At 39.5% G+C, this 17,612-nt stretch overlaps 2 protein-coding genes across 4 annotated transcripts in view; both read left to right on the top strand.

Moving 5' to 3' along the window:
• Nucleotides 1-10,376, top strand: part of LOC134747024 (GAS2-like protein 3) — a 154,343-nt gene extending 143,967 nt beyond the window's left edge. For all 3 annotated transcript variants that reach the window (XM_063681573.1, XM_063681574.1, XM_063681575.1), the window contains 7 exons: nucleotides 4,318-4,442; nucleotides 4,932-5,073; nucleotides 7,029-7,221; nucleotides 7,430-7,473; nucleotides 7,702-7,835; nucleotides 8,591-8,719; nucleotides 9,140-10,376. In XM_063681573.1, the coding sequence (XP_063537643.1) occupies nucleotides 4,318-4,442; nucleotides 4,932-5,073; nucleotides 7,029-7,221; nucleotides 7,430-7,473; nucleotides 7,702-7,835; nucleotides 8,591-8,719; nucleotides 9,140-10,069 (1,697 nt within the window). In that variant the 3' untranslated portion in view covers nucleotides 10,070-10,376. The remainder of the gene's footprint in view (nucleotides 1-4,317; nucleotides 4,443-4,931; nucleotides 5,074-7,028; nucleotides 7,222-7,429; nucleotides 7,474-7,701; nucleotides 7,836-8,590; nucleotides 8,720-9,139) is intronic.
• LOC134747026 (uncharacterized) overlaps nucleotides 1-17,612 on the top strand; it is a 426,043-nt gene that overhangs the window by 189,206 nt on the left and 219,225 nt on the right. The window lies entirely within an intron of this gene.

Raw genomic sequence — 17,612 nt, forward strand, 5'->3', positions numbered from 1 at the left:
ATTGTTAAATAACAAACGAAACAGTCAACACCATCTATACGACAGTGGGCCAAAACTAGTGGAGCCCTCTGAACGAGAATCAAATTTTCTTGATTTTCGAGGCACGTTTTTTCCTTAGACTGTAAACATCTATTACGGAGTTATATCTATCTTTGGTCCGAAGCGAGCTGCGCCCTGCACTCACGGCGCCTTAAGAATGCACAGAAGAAGTGCAATGCAGTACGTGTAGTAAGAGTTTTTGCCACAGGAAAGCTGATTGAATTACACGCGGTTATCTAACGGCGCTGGACGGCACGCGAACGCCGAGACGCATAAACAAAGATAATCCTTATCACAGATTATATAACCCTTATTACAGATTATATAACCCTTATTAAATTAACGGGATTTTAATTACCTAAGAGTTTTTTTTTACCCTTTAACGGTCCAGATTAAATATTTAAAGGTTAACCTATGAATTTTTAGGACTTTAAAGGATGAGGACTTAAGGCCTCATCCTTTAAAGTCCTTAAAATTCTGCATGAGACAAAAATACAAAAACATGATGTTATAGTCATTTTTAGGGTTCCGTACCCAAAGGGTAAAAACGGGACCCTATTACTAAGACTCGAAAGATTTGAAATTTTCACAGATGATGTAGGTATTTCTGTTGCCGCTATAACAACAAATACTAAAAAGGTTTTTTGCCGTAAATTATCTAAGTGTGCCATAAGGGTTAAAGTGGTGTAAGAGGCCGCCAGGGGTTTCTCCAGTTAGTAAAAGGTTCGCGACAAAACTTAAAAACATTCACAGCTAGGGTGACAGACTCGATTCCGCAATCAAATAAATATAGTTTAGAAAAATGTTAGGCTTTAACACCACAAAACTTCAATAAAATCATACATCGAGCGACATTCACATCAGTAAAGCCCAATTTTCTCCGGACGTACAAGCTACTTGTGAATAAGTTGCCATAGGTCAGTGTCCGACGGACACTGTCCGTAATCGACTCACAGACGTGAGCAGTGACGCACATGTATGCCAACTTGTGGGAAACAAACACACATGCACTACTGTTTTTACTAACTACTCTGACGAGTGAATTTATGACTGTATAAAACATGTGTTTCATTTAATTAGCTGACTTAAACCTCCCATTTGATATTATCCATAAATTAACATGATCGGGATTTAAATACTCTTAAATGTGATTCTGATGGAGGATTTTATGATTCTGCTTTTTAAAGGTGTGAAATAGCGTCACGCGATGTGCGCGTCCGAGCGTAAAGAAAAGAATGCGTTAGAGCTGCATTTTGAAATAGTATGTAACTAAGTACAGTTGCAGTTTACCTTTTAATAAGTACCTGTCGGTGGTCTACCACTCTTTGTGTAGTAATTTATTACTAGTTTTCCGATTAAAACGCCGTTTTATCGTGGTTCACGCACTTATAATAATGATAAGGTTTTAAGATTTCTGTATTTTAGTCCATAATGTATTTTTCCCCTCACTAGCTCGGAAAGTTGTCTTTTATCCTTTAAAACAAGCGGGGAAAAACGCATTTTATCCACTAGTGGGGAAAGTAATTTGACCTTGGATGGAGCGTGTTTAAGTAGCTTGACAGATAACAAAACGTAAAACGCTCATAATAATGATTCGTTTGATATTAATTATCATTAAACAAATGGTTTGAGAATCTAATAAAAAATACCAAATTTAGCTTTATTTAATGATTTTATGTCATAAACCTTAAAGTTCCATAAGAAACGTTTGTTTTTTTAATAATGATGTTAAATATAATTCTGAACGCACTTGAGTAAATGCAATTTCAAAACGCATCATTGATATTTCATACATCAGAAATGTCAACATTGTCAACAAAATTTTTACTTAAAACTTCTCACGTAAAAATACAGAATTTCCAGAGATTTTTGTTATAATATCGTAAAAAAATGAGTGATTTCAGTGATGAAGATGATCTAACGCCTGTGGATGTTGCACTTTCCTCGCTATAGTGAGGGGAAAAGTTTTGTGTTACACACGGGTGCAAATGTATTTTACTTCTCGTGTGTTAAAACACTCGCTACGCTCAGGATTCTATTTTAGAACCACTCGCTTCGCTCGTGATTCAACTATATAATCCTTTCGCTTGCTCGTGTTTCAATTCCACACTCGCGGGTAAAATACAACTTTGCACCCTTGTATAACAAATAACTATTCTATCGCTAGTAACACCTTAGTAGAACATTTACACTTTAGTTTAGGCACTAAGGTACATAGGTAGTATTTTTAGCTAGTGGGTTTTACAAACACCGTTGCGTCAGCGTAGCGTAGGTATTGTATTCTGTATAATTTTTATTTTCATCCTGTATGGCTACCACCAGTTTGGCACTGACATAAACGCTATCGAGAACGTAACTTACTTTTTAATACAGTTGCTCAAAAAGTGCTACTTTTCGTGGCTGTTTAGCGTGCGGAAAGTTGGTTTTCGCGAACTAGTGCTTTTTACTTTTCCAATTTTTAAAAATTTTTACATGTTCAAATTTATGACTACTTATTGATGAGTGTTAATATTAGTTTCTTTTAAACGTCGTAATTAACATAAAAACCTACTGTTAATGTAAGAATACAAAAAAAAACGCATATTTCATATTTTATTAACTTACCTCTTCATCATTATAAGTATTATAACACGTTTATTTTTTAATGTTGAAAAACCGTTCTTAATAAGTTGTCTCAATGGAACGAAACGCCTGTCAAAGAAGAGGCGTATTTTCTTACTGCAAGAATGTTTTAAGTTTCCAAAGGCAACATTCGATATTGTTTTTATAAATATACGATACACAAATAATCGTAAATAACGATATTTAGGTAATATTAGTATAATGTGTACAATTGTTTGTCTTATAGAACATGCATTTGAAAAAAAAAACTTTCATTGAAGTGGGTTCAATAATAATAACAAAATCTATTCTAGTCGAATAAAAGCTAGAAAAACACCTCTTCATAATGTCAATGTCAATGATGTCACAGAATGAATAATATAAAAGTTTCGAATTCCATTCCTTGCTTGCTTTTGTTGCTTTTCTTATTTTTTCGCAACTGTATTAAACGTCGTTCGATACACGAGCGGAAATGTCATTCGGCTCGTGGCAAGATATCTCGGTACTCGTGAAGTAATGACATACTTTCCGCACTAGCATCGAAATGTACTATTCTATGCATCTTGCTCGTACTCGTATGTTAGTGCGAGCCCGAGCGAGATGTATAGAAAGTAAATTACGTAGACGTTAGCGTGTCAGTTTTGACACTGTCAGTGACAGTAGGTACTGGACTAAAAATACCAGTTACCTCCCGTTTCAGCTAAGTTTAACGAGTTTCCCATACCAGTTTAACGATGACACTCGGGGTCGAGTTTAACTGCTTTTAACAGCCTAAAATAGTGTTCGTGGGCTTAAGTTCTAGGTGTAACTTGTACACCGGAGGACATAAAAAGCGGGATTTATGACGCAGTAAAAGACCAACGAATAGCGAGAGGATGAATCGATAAAATGCAGCGGTCTAGACATTTGCGGCTTTCCATCCCTCTCAGGTGGAAAGCCACATTTATTCCTTAGTCATTGGTATAGACGGGATTAGGTACGAACGAAGGATAAACTTTATTTCAATGCAGACGTTTATGGCGGAATAAGAACGCGTATGATTTCGACATTTATAGATATTTACTATGAGGGGCGTCAGTCGTGATATATGATTGTTGTGTGGTTAGAGCCGTTAGAGGATTCTTAACTTATCCAAGTCACAGAATAAATAATAGTACTTCCAACTCCAAGTTATATGCGAAGATATCCAAGTACCTAACTATTGTTATATAGTTATAGTTTCTGTAGTTTTTATGGCTACGACTACTAAGACTATTTTGAAATTTTATTACAATTTTTAACTGAAGACGGATTCGGAAACCGAAATCGAGACAAGCATAGGAGCGATCAGCGAATCTGTTTCGTCAGTAGCATCCAAAAATATAAAAATTAGTCTAGATCTTTAGTTCATTTAGGTAGTATCTAATGGTGATCCCACATTTCTGATTACAGGTGTAGTGCATAATTGTTTTCCATCGTATTATCTCGGAAACGTTCGTATTTGTCATGCTGCTTCAGTCAACGTCAGTACTTTTTGTACCGAGACTAACTGAAATGGCAAGACACGACCGTTCGTACGTTTCCGTGAAAATACGAAGGAAAACAATTATGTCCTACATGTGTACATATCATATAACCAGACTTGTCACGCCAAACTGAATCTTAAACTTGTCATTTAAAGGTGTATCATTGTTCCAGGCATCACGTACCTGACGGGAGAGAACTTTCTGGACGCCTTAGACAACGGCGCCGAATTATGTCAGCTGGCATCAGTCATCCATGAGCGGGCGCGCGAAGCTTTAGACCAGGGACTCTTCGTTGGGGTAAGTTTAGTTGAAGTTTAGTTCAGTTGTAGGTTTGTAATCTGTCAGAAAATTACACTGATGGAAGAACTCTCTGGACGCCTTAGACAACTGCGCAGAGTTGTGTCAGCTGGCATCAGTCATGAGCGAGCTCGCAAAGCGTTAGACAGGGACTGTTCGTTGGGGTAAGTTTAGTTGCAGGAGGTTTGTTAATCAGTCTTCTAGTTGCGAAGTTGTCAACTGGCATCAGTCAACGCGTGAAGCGTTGGTCCTGGGACTATCTCGACTCTCCGTATGGGTACGTAAGTCTTGTTTTATCCAGTTGAGTGAAAAACTAATAGGTGTTAAGGTTCTATATGAGGATGGGTCAAAGACATTGGGAAAACAAAAGTTGTCTTTGTTCCCAAACTACCCTTTATTATTACTTGCCTGCCATTGCCTGGGGACTGTCCCCTACTTACTTTATGTTTGTTAGAAAGAGACAACATTTAATATTCTGCTTATCCACAGCCGGTACCAGCCGTGCGCGGGCGCTGCTGGCAGCGCGCGGCGCGCCGCAGCTTCTTCTCCCGTGATAACGCCGACAACTTCCTGTCCTTCTGCCGCGACCTCGGCGTCCACGAGAACTTGCTGTTCGAGAGCGATGACCTAGGTATGTTCTTGATATTCTGACCTGTCCTTGAAAAAGCCGGATGCCCGGCTTTGGGTAAAGCTCGATGAGCCGTGCTTTCTCGCGAGGCTGAAAACCGTGATGACATAAAGAAGAGCCAGGCCGTGGCATGTCATGTGCCTGGCCAGCGAGTCGTGTCACAAAAATATAGATATTAGGTAATGTTTGAAAAACCCTTACCTGGCAATAAAGTTTCTATGCTATTAAATGACAGCTGGTAACTGATAGTTTCTTTGATAAGTAAAAACGGTTGCTGTACAAATAAAAAAAAATAGCTCATCTTATCCTTAATTTTTTTATATTCTCCCTGCCTTTCTTTAATTTTCATCGTACGTTTCACACACATTTCATCTAGTGGGGAGAAGCTCGCAAAAAAGCCAACATACCAATCACATTTGCATAATTAACTAGTTGATATGCTATATGTATAAATAATAATTAGAAGACCATATAAGGTTTGTAGTTTTTATGTGATTTAGTCCAAACTTGGTGCCACTGTCTATCTATTTTGTATTCGTGAGTTCATAGATACCTCGACAAAAAACATAACAAATGTTTGTCATCCAATTCATTATCATGCGTTTGTAGTTATTTTCTATGAAAAAAACCATTGTCATAGATAAATGCATTGGTATCCCACTTTTAATAGTAACATTTGCCGCTAGATGTCCCTGACCATTCCCTGAACGTATTCTGAATCACGCTATCGTTGTGTTCCCTTAGATCATATAAGACTCTGTGTTAAAAATATTGAGAACGCTCTTCTACCATATTACCTATAGATGTAATTTTTAAAACGCTTCTGCGCAAACTCCAGCGCAGAAATGTCCCAATATTTCAATATTACGTAATAATTACATTTAATGGAAATTTTTACAGTTCTCTGTCTGTTGTGCTAGAAAATGCCTTGTCAGCCTTGTCTTAGCATCAAGTCCTTTTCTTTTTGTATGAAGCTTTGTTTTCAACAACAAACAATAATTAAATTATTGTTTTTACAATTCACAAGACCACATTTTGATAGAAATTACTCGTTACTGAAAGGTTAGCTGGAAGAATCCCTTAAGTCCCCTTAAGGGATTCTTCCAGCTAACCTTCAAAGTTCGCCTTTGTACACATTTACTGTATCCTCTCTGTGTTATGTACTTGTTTTGTGCAATAAAGTGTTTACTACTATACTACTACTACTACTACTCGTATTTATCTTAAGGTACCGTATACGTGACAGAGTTAGTACTGCTGAAGTGCTGAACGTTGCAGCAGCAACAGTTAATGGGAGTTAAGGATGACTCACGTTAGACCGGGCCGTGACCGGGCCGGAGCTTCCGGCGCTTCGTTTTCTATGGAAAGCATCACGTGATCACCTGTCATGTCATAGAAAAGTAAGCGCCGGAAGCTCCGGCCCGGTCACAGCCCGGTCTAACGTGAGTCATCCTTTACTGACTGGTTACTGATAACTTCCTTGATATCTAGCGCTGCTGCACTATTTGCCGTTGCCGCATTGCTCTCGTGATTAAAAGTATTAGAACCGTCACCAGGGGGGCGAAACTGATCCTTTTGGACATTCTCAAATCCGTTCGGCTCAGCATTGCTCCGAGCAATTATTAGGGTTGGCACAACTTGACGTCTCTTTGCGTGTACGACCACAGATAAGATAATTGACTTGAATTTTGACAACCCGATATAGCGGAAACGGATAGTAAGAAAGGGACAACAAACAGCAAAGCAGCAGCAGAAAGGGACAGCATGATCCTGAATCGCTGTCAAACTTCGATTTTGTAGGAAGTTTCTTTTCTGTACGGTAGTACTATTACTTATTCTGTAGCCTCACTCAAATTTATCGCGGAAATAAGCAGAGATATCTTCCGTTTGCCCCTGTTGCAATTGCACTTTCGGCATTGAAATGCCAGAGATAAAGAATATTTTATTTTCATTTCCAGTACTACACAACCAGCCGCGGCAGGTGGTCCTCTGCCTGTTGGAGGTGGCGCGTCTGGCCACACGCTTCGGCCTCGAGCCTCCGGGCCTGGTGGCATTTGAGAGAGAGATAGCGGCTGAAGAGCGGGACTCTGGACTCGATTCAGCCATGTCTGGGGCTTGGCAGTTTAGGGATAATTCGCCTGGGCCTGAGAAGTGAGTGTCTCCTTAGATTTTTGTTCTCCTGGTCACTAGTGGTGTTAAAGGTAGCCTCGATATCTAGTTGCATTGAAGAGAGATGTGTTCCCATTGGGGCTTATTGCCTATGTGCGCATAATTTCAACAATAACTTTCCTGATTATAATTAGTATTTTTGTAATGTGCAAGTGCCTAATTGATTGATGTATACTTTTATCTTTTTCAGGACTAAGAGTGTACCTCCGCCGTCGTCACCCGAACCACATGAAAGTAAGTATTTAATAGTTCAGAATAATAAATAAATAGTACATCGGCTCCTCTCTCTGTGGCCCTGACCACCGGCAGCTTGAGCCCTGTCCCACTTAAGTATGAAGGTAGATCTAAATAAGTAACTTAGACCTACCTTCATAATGACTAGGATTCGGCTACCAAGCACAACTCGGGCACCTTAAGTATTATGCTCTTTGTCATGTCTAACCTTTTTATATCGTTTTACAGTGTCCACACAGACGGAGGTGTCAGAAGAGCTGGTGCCGGACGGCGTAGACGCAGAAAGCACCCGCTCGGGCGGCTCCCTCGAGAGCGGGGACTCCGATGTGCCCCTCCGACCCACCAACGAGCTTGACAAGCGGGTATGTAGCCCACATAGTGTCCACACGGACGGAGGTGTCAGGAGAGCTAATACCGGACGGCGTAGACACAGAAAGCACCCGCTTGGGCGGCTCCGTCGAGAGCGTGACTCCGATGTGACTCACGCAATTTTGGTCGAACTTGTGCGCGTCCGCTCAGATAACTATGACGTTAAACGAAGTTCGACGAAAATCACGTGAGTGCCTCAGGGCCTACCGCAAGACAGGTAATTCAAAATTTCGTTATCTGTCTCTCTATCTCACGGATATGAAAAGCGATAGATTCTGTGTATGTTCTCCTCTCAGAGGACTTTTTCATCATCAAACATTGTCGGTGAACTACTTATTATCTAAAGAAAATACTCGAAAAAGATAGTGTTTATATTGTACTCGTAGTAGCAGAGTGAAGATCACACTTTTTTCTTAATTTGGTTCGCACAAGGTGGCTTAGTGTACAGTCACATTTTGTACATGTATCAAATTTTTATTATCCACTAACTACGCAACGCAACGCAAGCCAAAAGGGGTAAAACCTTAAAAACTAATATCCGTGACCTATTTTCACTATCATCGGAAGACTAAGTAGGTATTTTATAGAGAACGTGCGTGAACTGTAGCGAGCGCCACAGACCACAGTGGTCCCTTGTTTACAAAACTTTCGAATATGTATTTAATAATCGGCGGCATTGCGTAGTTAGTGGAGTGTAGTCGGTTTCGGTGTAGCAGTAGATAGCGGGTTGAGTGCATTGTGCTTGCAGGTGCAGCTGGTGACGCGGCTGCTGGAGCGCGGCTGTCGCTGCGGCGCGGGGCGCTGCTCGCGGCTCCTCAAGGTCAAGAAGGTGGGCGAGGGCCGCTACAACATCGCCGGGAGGAACGTCTTCATTCGGGTAACTATCTATCCGAGGCACAAGGATATCCTGTCCTCGTACCTGTAAAGGCTCCCAAAATTTTCAACTGGCAATGGATGCCACGCTTATCGTGGCCTTGCCTGTACCTAAGTTGCAAAGTCAATAGGAATAGGAACCCGTATCCTTTTCTTATTCTTTGTAAATTTCTCACAATTTAACATACACAGTAATTTTAGATCGTGTTTGCACTGTCAGGGGGAATTTCTTGTCTACATAGTTCGTGTGATATAATACCTTCTAAATCAGTTTGATTTTGTTCTAATCTCTGGTGCATTCTTTTTTTCTATAAAACACGTGGTTTTTCTTTCACAAGTAGATTATCTGGTTTTGGCCTTTTATGCATCTGTATTTTCCCACGAGCAATAATCATTCAGTTACCATGTAACTTATTGTCCACAGCTGCTAAAGGGTCGCCACATGATGGTCCGCGTCGGCGGCGGCTGGGACACGCTGGAGCACTTCCTCTCGCGCCACGAACCGTGCCAGGTCCGTCTCGTCACGCAAGGCCGCCGCGACGTCCTCCCCGTACCGCCCGACCCCGACTCCGGCATCGACGAGGACCGCAAACTCTCCCCTATTCCTAGGAAAAGCGTCTCTCCGGCCTCCAGCAAAGCTTCGCTTAAAGAATCTCTAGGAACTGTATCTCCAGTCAGTAAAGCCTCTAGTGGAGCCTCGCCGGACAGGAGCGGCACTCGCGCCTCCAGCAAAGCTAGCAGCGGAAAGAGTTCGCCGATTCACGAGCGCACCTCCACCCCCAAACCGACTCGACCTCGACCTAACCTCACCCTTCCTCTGAAAACCGACGCGCGGCGCAAGCAATCCTTACCTAGCACGCCGAGTAGATCAGTCAAAACACCGCCCGTAGAGCATAGAAAGTCGCTTGGTTCTGTTAATGTACCTAAAAAGTCGCGGAGCATGAGTCTGGCGTTGGCGCCGGAGAAGCCGTTCTGCGGGACGGAACGGCTTAACGCTCGGAAAGCGTCCAGCGCGGCTACAACGCCTACAGCCGGTCCGAGGCAGACGCGAAGTCAAAGCTTGGCTTCAACGCCCGTACATGATCCTAAAAAGACCTTCTGCGGCACGGAGAAATTAAATGCCACCAAGAAAACTCGCAGCATGAGTTTAGCAGCGACTGCGCCTGTAGCCCGACCGCTTCAAAAAGCCCAATCGGCTGCCCCGGTGGGTGGATTCACGCAAGCCGCGATAGAAGAAAGCATCCGTCTTTCTCTAGCAGCCTCTATATCTGACTCGTGCTCGACGAAGAAGCCCTTCCTCCACATCAAAGCCAAATACCGGAGTCCCCCGCCCCGGGAGGTGCCCCCGAGATAAAATAAGCATTCCACTAGTTTTAACACTTGACACGAATAATCTCAGCCTTCGGGCCAGTCATTCTACTTGTAACGATAATCATATAACTTTATATTTATTAATGTCTAATTCCTAATTTGCAATAATGAATCTGTTTAATTTTATTTTTTATTGATTTTATGTTTGATTATGATTTTGTATTTGAATTATGTTAAAGATATTTAATTTAAGTTACTATCATGTTCAAATGGAATACTGAACCGCCATAAATAGATAATTTCATTTGATTTGCTATGATTTGATAATAAAGATAAGAGATAATACTTTATTTTTGTTTTTTTGTTATTTTTTTCTGCTTATTTAAGTATTTATTATATTTATTCTCTACAATATTGTATTCCTTAGACTAGAACGAAAGTGGCCTCGCTGACGCGACTCGACGGTACAAATATTCGTTGTCGATAGTTATCCACATATCCCTATTTTCATACGAGATAGATGATATTTTTGCACACACACTAGATAGACAAGCACTATAAAAAACTAAACAGAGTTCTTGTGAACCTTTCAAAAGAATAGGTTTCAAAGTAAGTGTGTCAGAGGTTTGTACAGATGGCGCCAGCATAGGTTTTACCTGTTTCTATTTGGTTTTATGTGATTTGGCATCCAGGCCGTAAAATAAAAATAAAAAAGAATTCTGGAGCCATTTGTAAAATATTTTGACCGACCAACATCATTGGTTGTGCGCTCCGAGGGGCTACCGCGAAAACCGAAATTCGCAAATTGCGGGGATCTTTCTCTTTTACTCCAATGAAGGCGTAATTAGAGTGACAGAGAAAAATGCCCGCAATTTGCGAACTTCGATTTTCGCGGTTATAGCCCTGGCTGCCCAATATTCTGATCCCCTAAATATGAAGTAGGTATTTGCAGCACATTAGTTAACACCGAGTTAAGTTGGCAAGACAGACTGTGCAAGTGTGATGACGTCAGACTTCTATTCAATTATGACGTTTAAATAACACTTGCGATATGGATGGTATATAAAGGATGCCAATCTCTTATGGCAGAATTGTTGCAAAAGTGACCGCTTTCAGCTTTAAATAATAGTTCCTAATCTCTCCGGTGGCGCTAGTTAGGCTCTGGGACGTGAGTATAACATGAACCATATACCTAAGGCAACAAATAACCCGACCAAATGAGGGCTAACGCGTATGAATTCGCCGCTAGGGGCGCTAGTGTAGATGGTGGCCTTTTCCATAGTTCGAAATGTCAAATGTCACTTCAATGACTGACAGCTTTTCTATAGTCTTTAGCTTTTGGACCACCATCAACAGACTAGAGGCGCCAACTGGTGAGCAAAAAAACGATAGCCCTCATTACGTAGGTTGTTTTTGGTAGTATTTCGGTGTATGGTGGCGCCGCCTAATTACTGACACTTTTCATACATAGAGATTTGGCTCCTTTATATAGTCTCCATGACTTGCGAAGTCTAAGCTATCAAAACCGCTGCCAACTTAGACATTACAACTTAAACAAATGACGGTCAACTTTTCTAGTAAGTATTTTATAGAGCAATCTCAACACATATTGATCATTTTAGCTAGGAATAGAATTCACTAGTCAAGCTAGAGAACAATTTAAACACGAGTAGTTAAATCATCAAATTTAATAACACATTTTAACACATTCACTGCCAGGTGGCCTAGGAACAAACTTGAATGATGGTGAACGCACATGTATGTGCGTAAGGGGCAGTGAATGTGTTAAATCATCGCCTAATTATAATCGAGAGCTTACCTGTATACACGCAAGTGATATTTTACCTCTTAACAATATATATTTAGATGTATAAATCATACACTTTTGCCTATCAAATAAGCTTTTCATTTCAATTAGCTAGCAATACTGTGCCAAGTTTAGTACGTTATCATGTAAGTATATACCTAGGTCTGTACTCGTGGTTGATAATAAAGGTTTAATTAACACTTGCTTGTAGTTTCACTTGCACCGTTTCTTTCGTACCTCATTTTCAAATACAATGTGAATTTAGGGTAAAACACGGATACGTGCCTCAGTTAGATAGCTGCCTCACTTTAAAAAAAACAATATCGAAACCCCAAGCTCACCTACCTCAGTCCTCCACAAAACGTTGCTTATTAATGAATGTGTTTCGAAAGTAAGACAAAGTTTTTCAAAAAGCATGGCATCTATCCGGGTCCTACCCTATGGCTTCTGGCAATCAACCATAGACTGATCAATAATTAAGATGGCTCCTGAAAGCGCCCGGAAAAGCAAACCTCATGCTCTATAATGAAGATTGAATGAATACAACTATAGCAACATGTAGAGCCGTATTGCACTCCTAATTAAGGCCAATACTACGAGTACGTATAAGTCCATGGGGAATTTAGAAAAAGCAAAAAAATCATACTTATATATACCAAAGTAATTTAGAGTACCTAGAAATAAGAGAAAATAAGTCTTAGTTATACAGGGTGGCCAAAAAATATGTGCATTCCCGTTGCCAGGGAGATTTTGGGATTATACTGAGCAACTTGTATTTATGGCTGTGTCGTACATTTTGGCTGGTCCATTTTCTATGGGAGGGTAAAATTTTTTTTCGCGATTTCGTGGTTGGTCCCATAGTAAAAGTTGCTCAGTATAATCCCAAAACCTCCCTGGCAACGGGAATGCACATATTTTTTGGCCACCCTGTATTAGTTATTCTGTGACCGTGAATAAATATGAAAATATTTTTCTAGATACGTCCGTACTGGGCTTTATGTACAATGTCCGTGTTGCACAAGTTAACAATACCATATTACAGTACATATGGTGCTACATTCTCGCACTAGTGCGTCAAATTGCACTTTTCGTGCATATGTCGAAAGTTTAAAGGGCCATATGTACTGTAAAACGTTGTACGATACACGTGCGAATAGGTAATTCGCAACTCGTGTCGATTTAAAACACTCCCTGCGGTCGTGTTTTAATTTATCGCCACTCGTTTCGAATTTCCTCTTTTCCGCACTTGTATCGTAAATAACTATTTCACCCATTCTCATTTGAAACGATTTCAAGCTCGGCAGTCCGAGCACGCAGTGTGTACGAATGAGAGCATCCCTCGATTAGACCGCTGCTCACGCGCAAGTGCCTGTAGTACTCCACTGGTCTACTGACCGGCATTCAGAATCAGAATCAGAATCAGAAACATTTATTGTTCAAACTGTGTAGGTACAAGAAGTATAGCTAGGTACATTGGCATACTTTGTTGATTATTGTCATAACAACTGATAATCTGAACTGTAGATATATCTCTATATTTTTTTTACTTTATTCAGAACACAGTCACATATACAGGATTTGAAGTACAAATGTACTTAACATACTTAAGAAACAGACCTGGAGGTTCATTATTAAGTACATAATGTTAACATACATACTAACAGCAGAGATAAAAAGAAGATCAAAGAAAAACATGAGCCAAACCTACTTAGGTAGGTAGGACAACCGGAAAGTTACATTTGTATATTCAGTTATTTATATTTATATTCAATACTTGCACTGTTAAAAGAATTTAGGTTTAAGTTTCATTCTAAGACTATATACATATTGGGGTAGAGGGGCACGGGGGCTCCACAAGGCGCTCAGCAAACGCCTAAGGGAGGCCACAGGTGACCCTCGAGCAGGCGGCTTTCTCGCGCAAAGATTGGCCACAGCATGAACTATGCAACATGTCTATTGAGGCGGGAACTATATTTACTTATGCAGATGACACAGCTGTGGTATTCTCAGGAGACACGTGGGAGGAGGTCCGCCTCTCTGCAGAACTTGGCCTCACAAAAATCGCTAACTGGCTGCAGAGACACTTGCTCACCCTTAACACCATCAAAACCAACTTTATTTGCTTCGCCAACTGTAACCGTTCACAGCCAGAGAAAGAATTCTCAATTAGGATACATAATTGCGGCAACTCACTGGCCATCTGCTCCTGCCCATCTATTTGCAAAGTGGAATACACAAAATACCTTGGAGTTACAATTGACCAGCGCCTCACTTGGCATCTTCATGCTGAGAACATAATGAATAGGATCCGCAAACTGACCTGGACTTTCAAAAATCTTAGGCATGTAGTAACAAAAACTGTGCTAAATCAAGTTTACGTATCGCTGGCTCAATCCGTCATCACATATTGTATCTCTGTATGGGGTGGTGCCACAAAGACTAAGTTTCTTGAGCTTGAGAGAGCTCAAAGAGCATTGCTAAAAGTCATGCACCAAAAGCCATTCAGATTCCCTACTAACGACCTCTATTTACTCTGCAATCTATTATCTGTAAGAAAATTGTATATTCTAAATCTTATTCTAAAAACACACAAGCGAACCACATACAAAAAAGACAATACATGCACACGTAGGAAAAAGACTAATGTAATTAAAACCCATACAGTGAAAACTGCATTTGCCAGAAGACAGCAACAGGCACAATCTTGCAGTCTATATAATCAAATTAACAAACACATTGACATTTATTCCTGCACTACATACGAGTGTAAAAGTAGGTTAACTAAATGGTTACAAACTAAAAGCTACAACGACATAGAAAACTTAATTCAAAATAAGTATAGCGAACATTAGTACAGACCCAAACAAACAAACACACACACACAGACACACACACACACACACACACACACACACACACACACACACACACACACACACACACACACACACACACACACACACACACACACACACACACACATCTTTTCTATATTAAGTACTCTATAGTAGTATAATTATAGGTACATTGAAATCATGTTTAGTTGTTTTGTTAATGTTAAAAAAAAAATGGCGTGGAAGAGCGGTGCTCTCTTAGCACAAGTGTTTTCTCACTTAAAAAGAGGCACCAGCGCAGATATTGTAATTTGTGTTTTTTTTTTTAAGCTACCGAATAAAAATATTTTGATTTTTTTTTTGATTTTGATAGCAATCCAGCGCGGGAACGCTGCCTGCGTGATGGGCACCCTACCAAGGGCACAAAATTTTGATAGGTATTTTTAAATTTTAGCTTTAGTTATTACAATTGTAGTTATAGTTTTATTATTTATTTTATGTGTAATTGTTATAATTTTTTTTATATACATATATATATTTGGGAAAGTATGCCAGGATTACTATGAGATGAAATAACACGTCGTATCATTTAGTAGTAGAGTAGGTATCGTATCGCTGAATCATTCACGTCACTATCTGCAGTAGGTAAACACGCTTGTGAAGTCATCGCGTGAGATTTTCAATTCAACAGAGCTTCACGGTTACGGTAAGCTAAAATATTAATTTAAAAGAATACTATATAAATCATAAACTAAACAATAAAGGTGTTCAAAATTTTGAGTATTAATTAATTCTGAACCTACATTTCGAACTAGCGCCTAGCCGAAATGCTCAAAGGTTAACTGGAAGAGATCCCTGAATGGGATAAGTTCGCCTTTGTACAAATGATGCGTTTTTCTCTTGTTTTATGTTTTTTTTTTAACAATAAACAGTTTTACTGCTACTATATTTGTACCTAAAACCTAAAACCAAATTTGCATAAAAAAACTTTTTACACAGAAAGTTGTCAGACAAAAGTAAGACAAAGCCAAGATGCTCATGAATAATCTAAACACGCCACTATTGCCAAACTATTAGAGTACGTATTCAGATATTTTTGAGCACATAGATAAGTCTATGTATATCTAATGGTCACAGCGTTCTTTCTCCGCAGTGTCGGCCGACGCCTCCGAGCGCGGAGGCCCTCGCAGCCCGCGGCTCGGTGACGCCGCGACGCCGCCGCTACACCTACTACAACGGATTGTACAAACCAATGGCGTACACTTTACCTCAACCTCTACGAATCTCGCTGGTGTAACACGAATCCTACATCAACTATCACCGTGGTTTGACGGACACTTATCAGTCAGTATCAGTGTTTCAAACGCCTAATTCGTTGATTAAAAGTGGAAAATTCATCATTCAAGTGGACTGTCTCAGACTAACTTCTGACGCACACGATGTATGCGTATTGCTGCGACTTTTAAGAGAACCTTTAATACGTCATAACGAAGGTGTATACGAAGTTTCCAGCTTATTATCTCTCATTCAGAGGTTGATCCCCTTTGTCAAAGGACTGTCTCATTTCAAACATAGACAGAGAGAATCAAACTATCTTTGGCTTACACTAGTACTAGCGCCCAAAAAAAAGGGATAAATAATTTTCCTGACTGACAAATTGGTTTGACCAACTATAGTTAGGCTTAAGATGTAGGCCCATAGTTTAATCGTAACTTTTGCCAGACAGAATCCGTCCATTGTCTAAAATATTCCTACATTTTTGCTAAATGTCAGGTAATATGTAATAAGATGATAAATAAAACAAAACGTAAATTTACGATTTTATTAAATACCTCATCAGGTAAATATTAATTATAAGTATAAAAATATATATAAAAGGAATGAACAAATAAATGCGTGGAAATTACATACTGCCCTCTTCTAGTTTTTTACTGCAAAGTACAAAATTAGAGCATTATTAATAAAACGATTATAAAATTCATTAAAATTAATTAAATATTGTTATAAATCTGATTACTCTACAGTGGCTTTATACGAAGCCAAGAATCATGTCAAAACGCAAAAGAACGTAATGTGGCGGTGGTAGCAAAACCTGCGTTTTTCAATACGGCTACTCTCGTAAGTAATAAACTATTTAAACATAACCGTATGTTTTATTTGAGACCTTATACTAGAATAGGTGAATCAACTTATTGTTTTCGTTGCCATGATTAAGATTAGTTTCCCAGGGGAAAAAAAACTCAAAATTCAGATTTTATGGTATTTAACTTTATCAAACATGGCTTTTTGTGGCATTTTAGGATAATGGAACGCGATATGACATTAAATGTCAACGAATTACGACGAAGCACGAATTGTGAGAAGAAAACTTCTTCTCACAATTCGTGCCACTATTGTCACTTGGACAACGACCTAAAATAATAACACAACAAAGTTAAATATATTAAAACTTACGTAAATTTAAGTCGAAGATTGCTCAACATGTTTCGCTCCATAATGAGTCTGCGTCGGTCCGCCAACGCGTGCTCCTAGTTAAGCTCCTCGTTATGAAGCGAAACATTTCGAGCCATCTTCGACTTAAAAATACGTGACCAGTTTTAATATATTTAATATCCTGTGGGTTTTGATATTAAAACAAAAAAAAGTTAATCCACCTGATTACGTTAACTAGACAAAACATTAATTCAAGTGATAAAATTACATTTTTATTCTCATGTTTCATTTATTTCGAGTTTCAATGTCTAGTCAACGCTTTCGAAGTCACGCACAGAATACAACCTTTTATAATCTATTCATAATACATTTGGTAAGTCAAGTGATATTTTATACCCAGATAGTATTGGTTACATTTATTATTTGGCCAATTTTCTTAAAATAACTTAGAAAATAATATTTAAATTAATACGGCAATGGATGTTTTAAAGTTCTACTATTGCGTCTCACAT

The sequence above is a fragment of the Cydia strobilella genome, chromosome 14 (genome assembly GCF_947568885.1).
Source record: "Cydia strobilella chromosome 14, ilCydStro3.1, whole genome shotgun sequence".
NCBI classification, from domain to species: domain Eukaryota; kingdom Metazoa; phylum Arthropoda; class Insecta; order Lepidoptera; family Tortricidae; genus Cydia; species Cydia strobilella.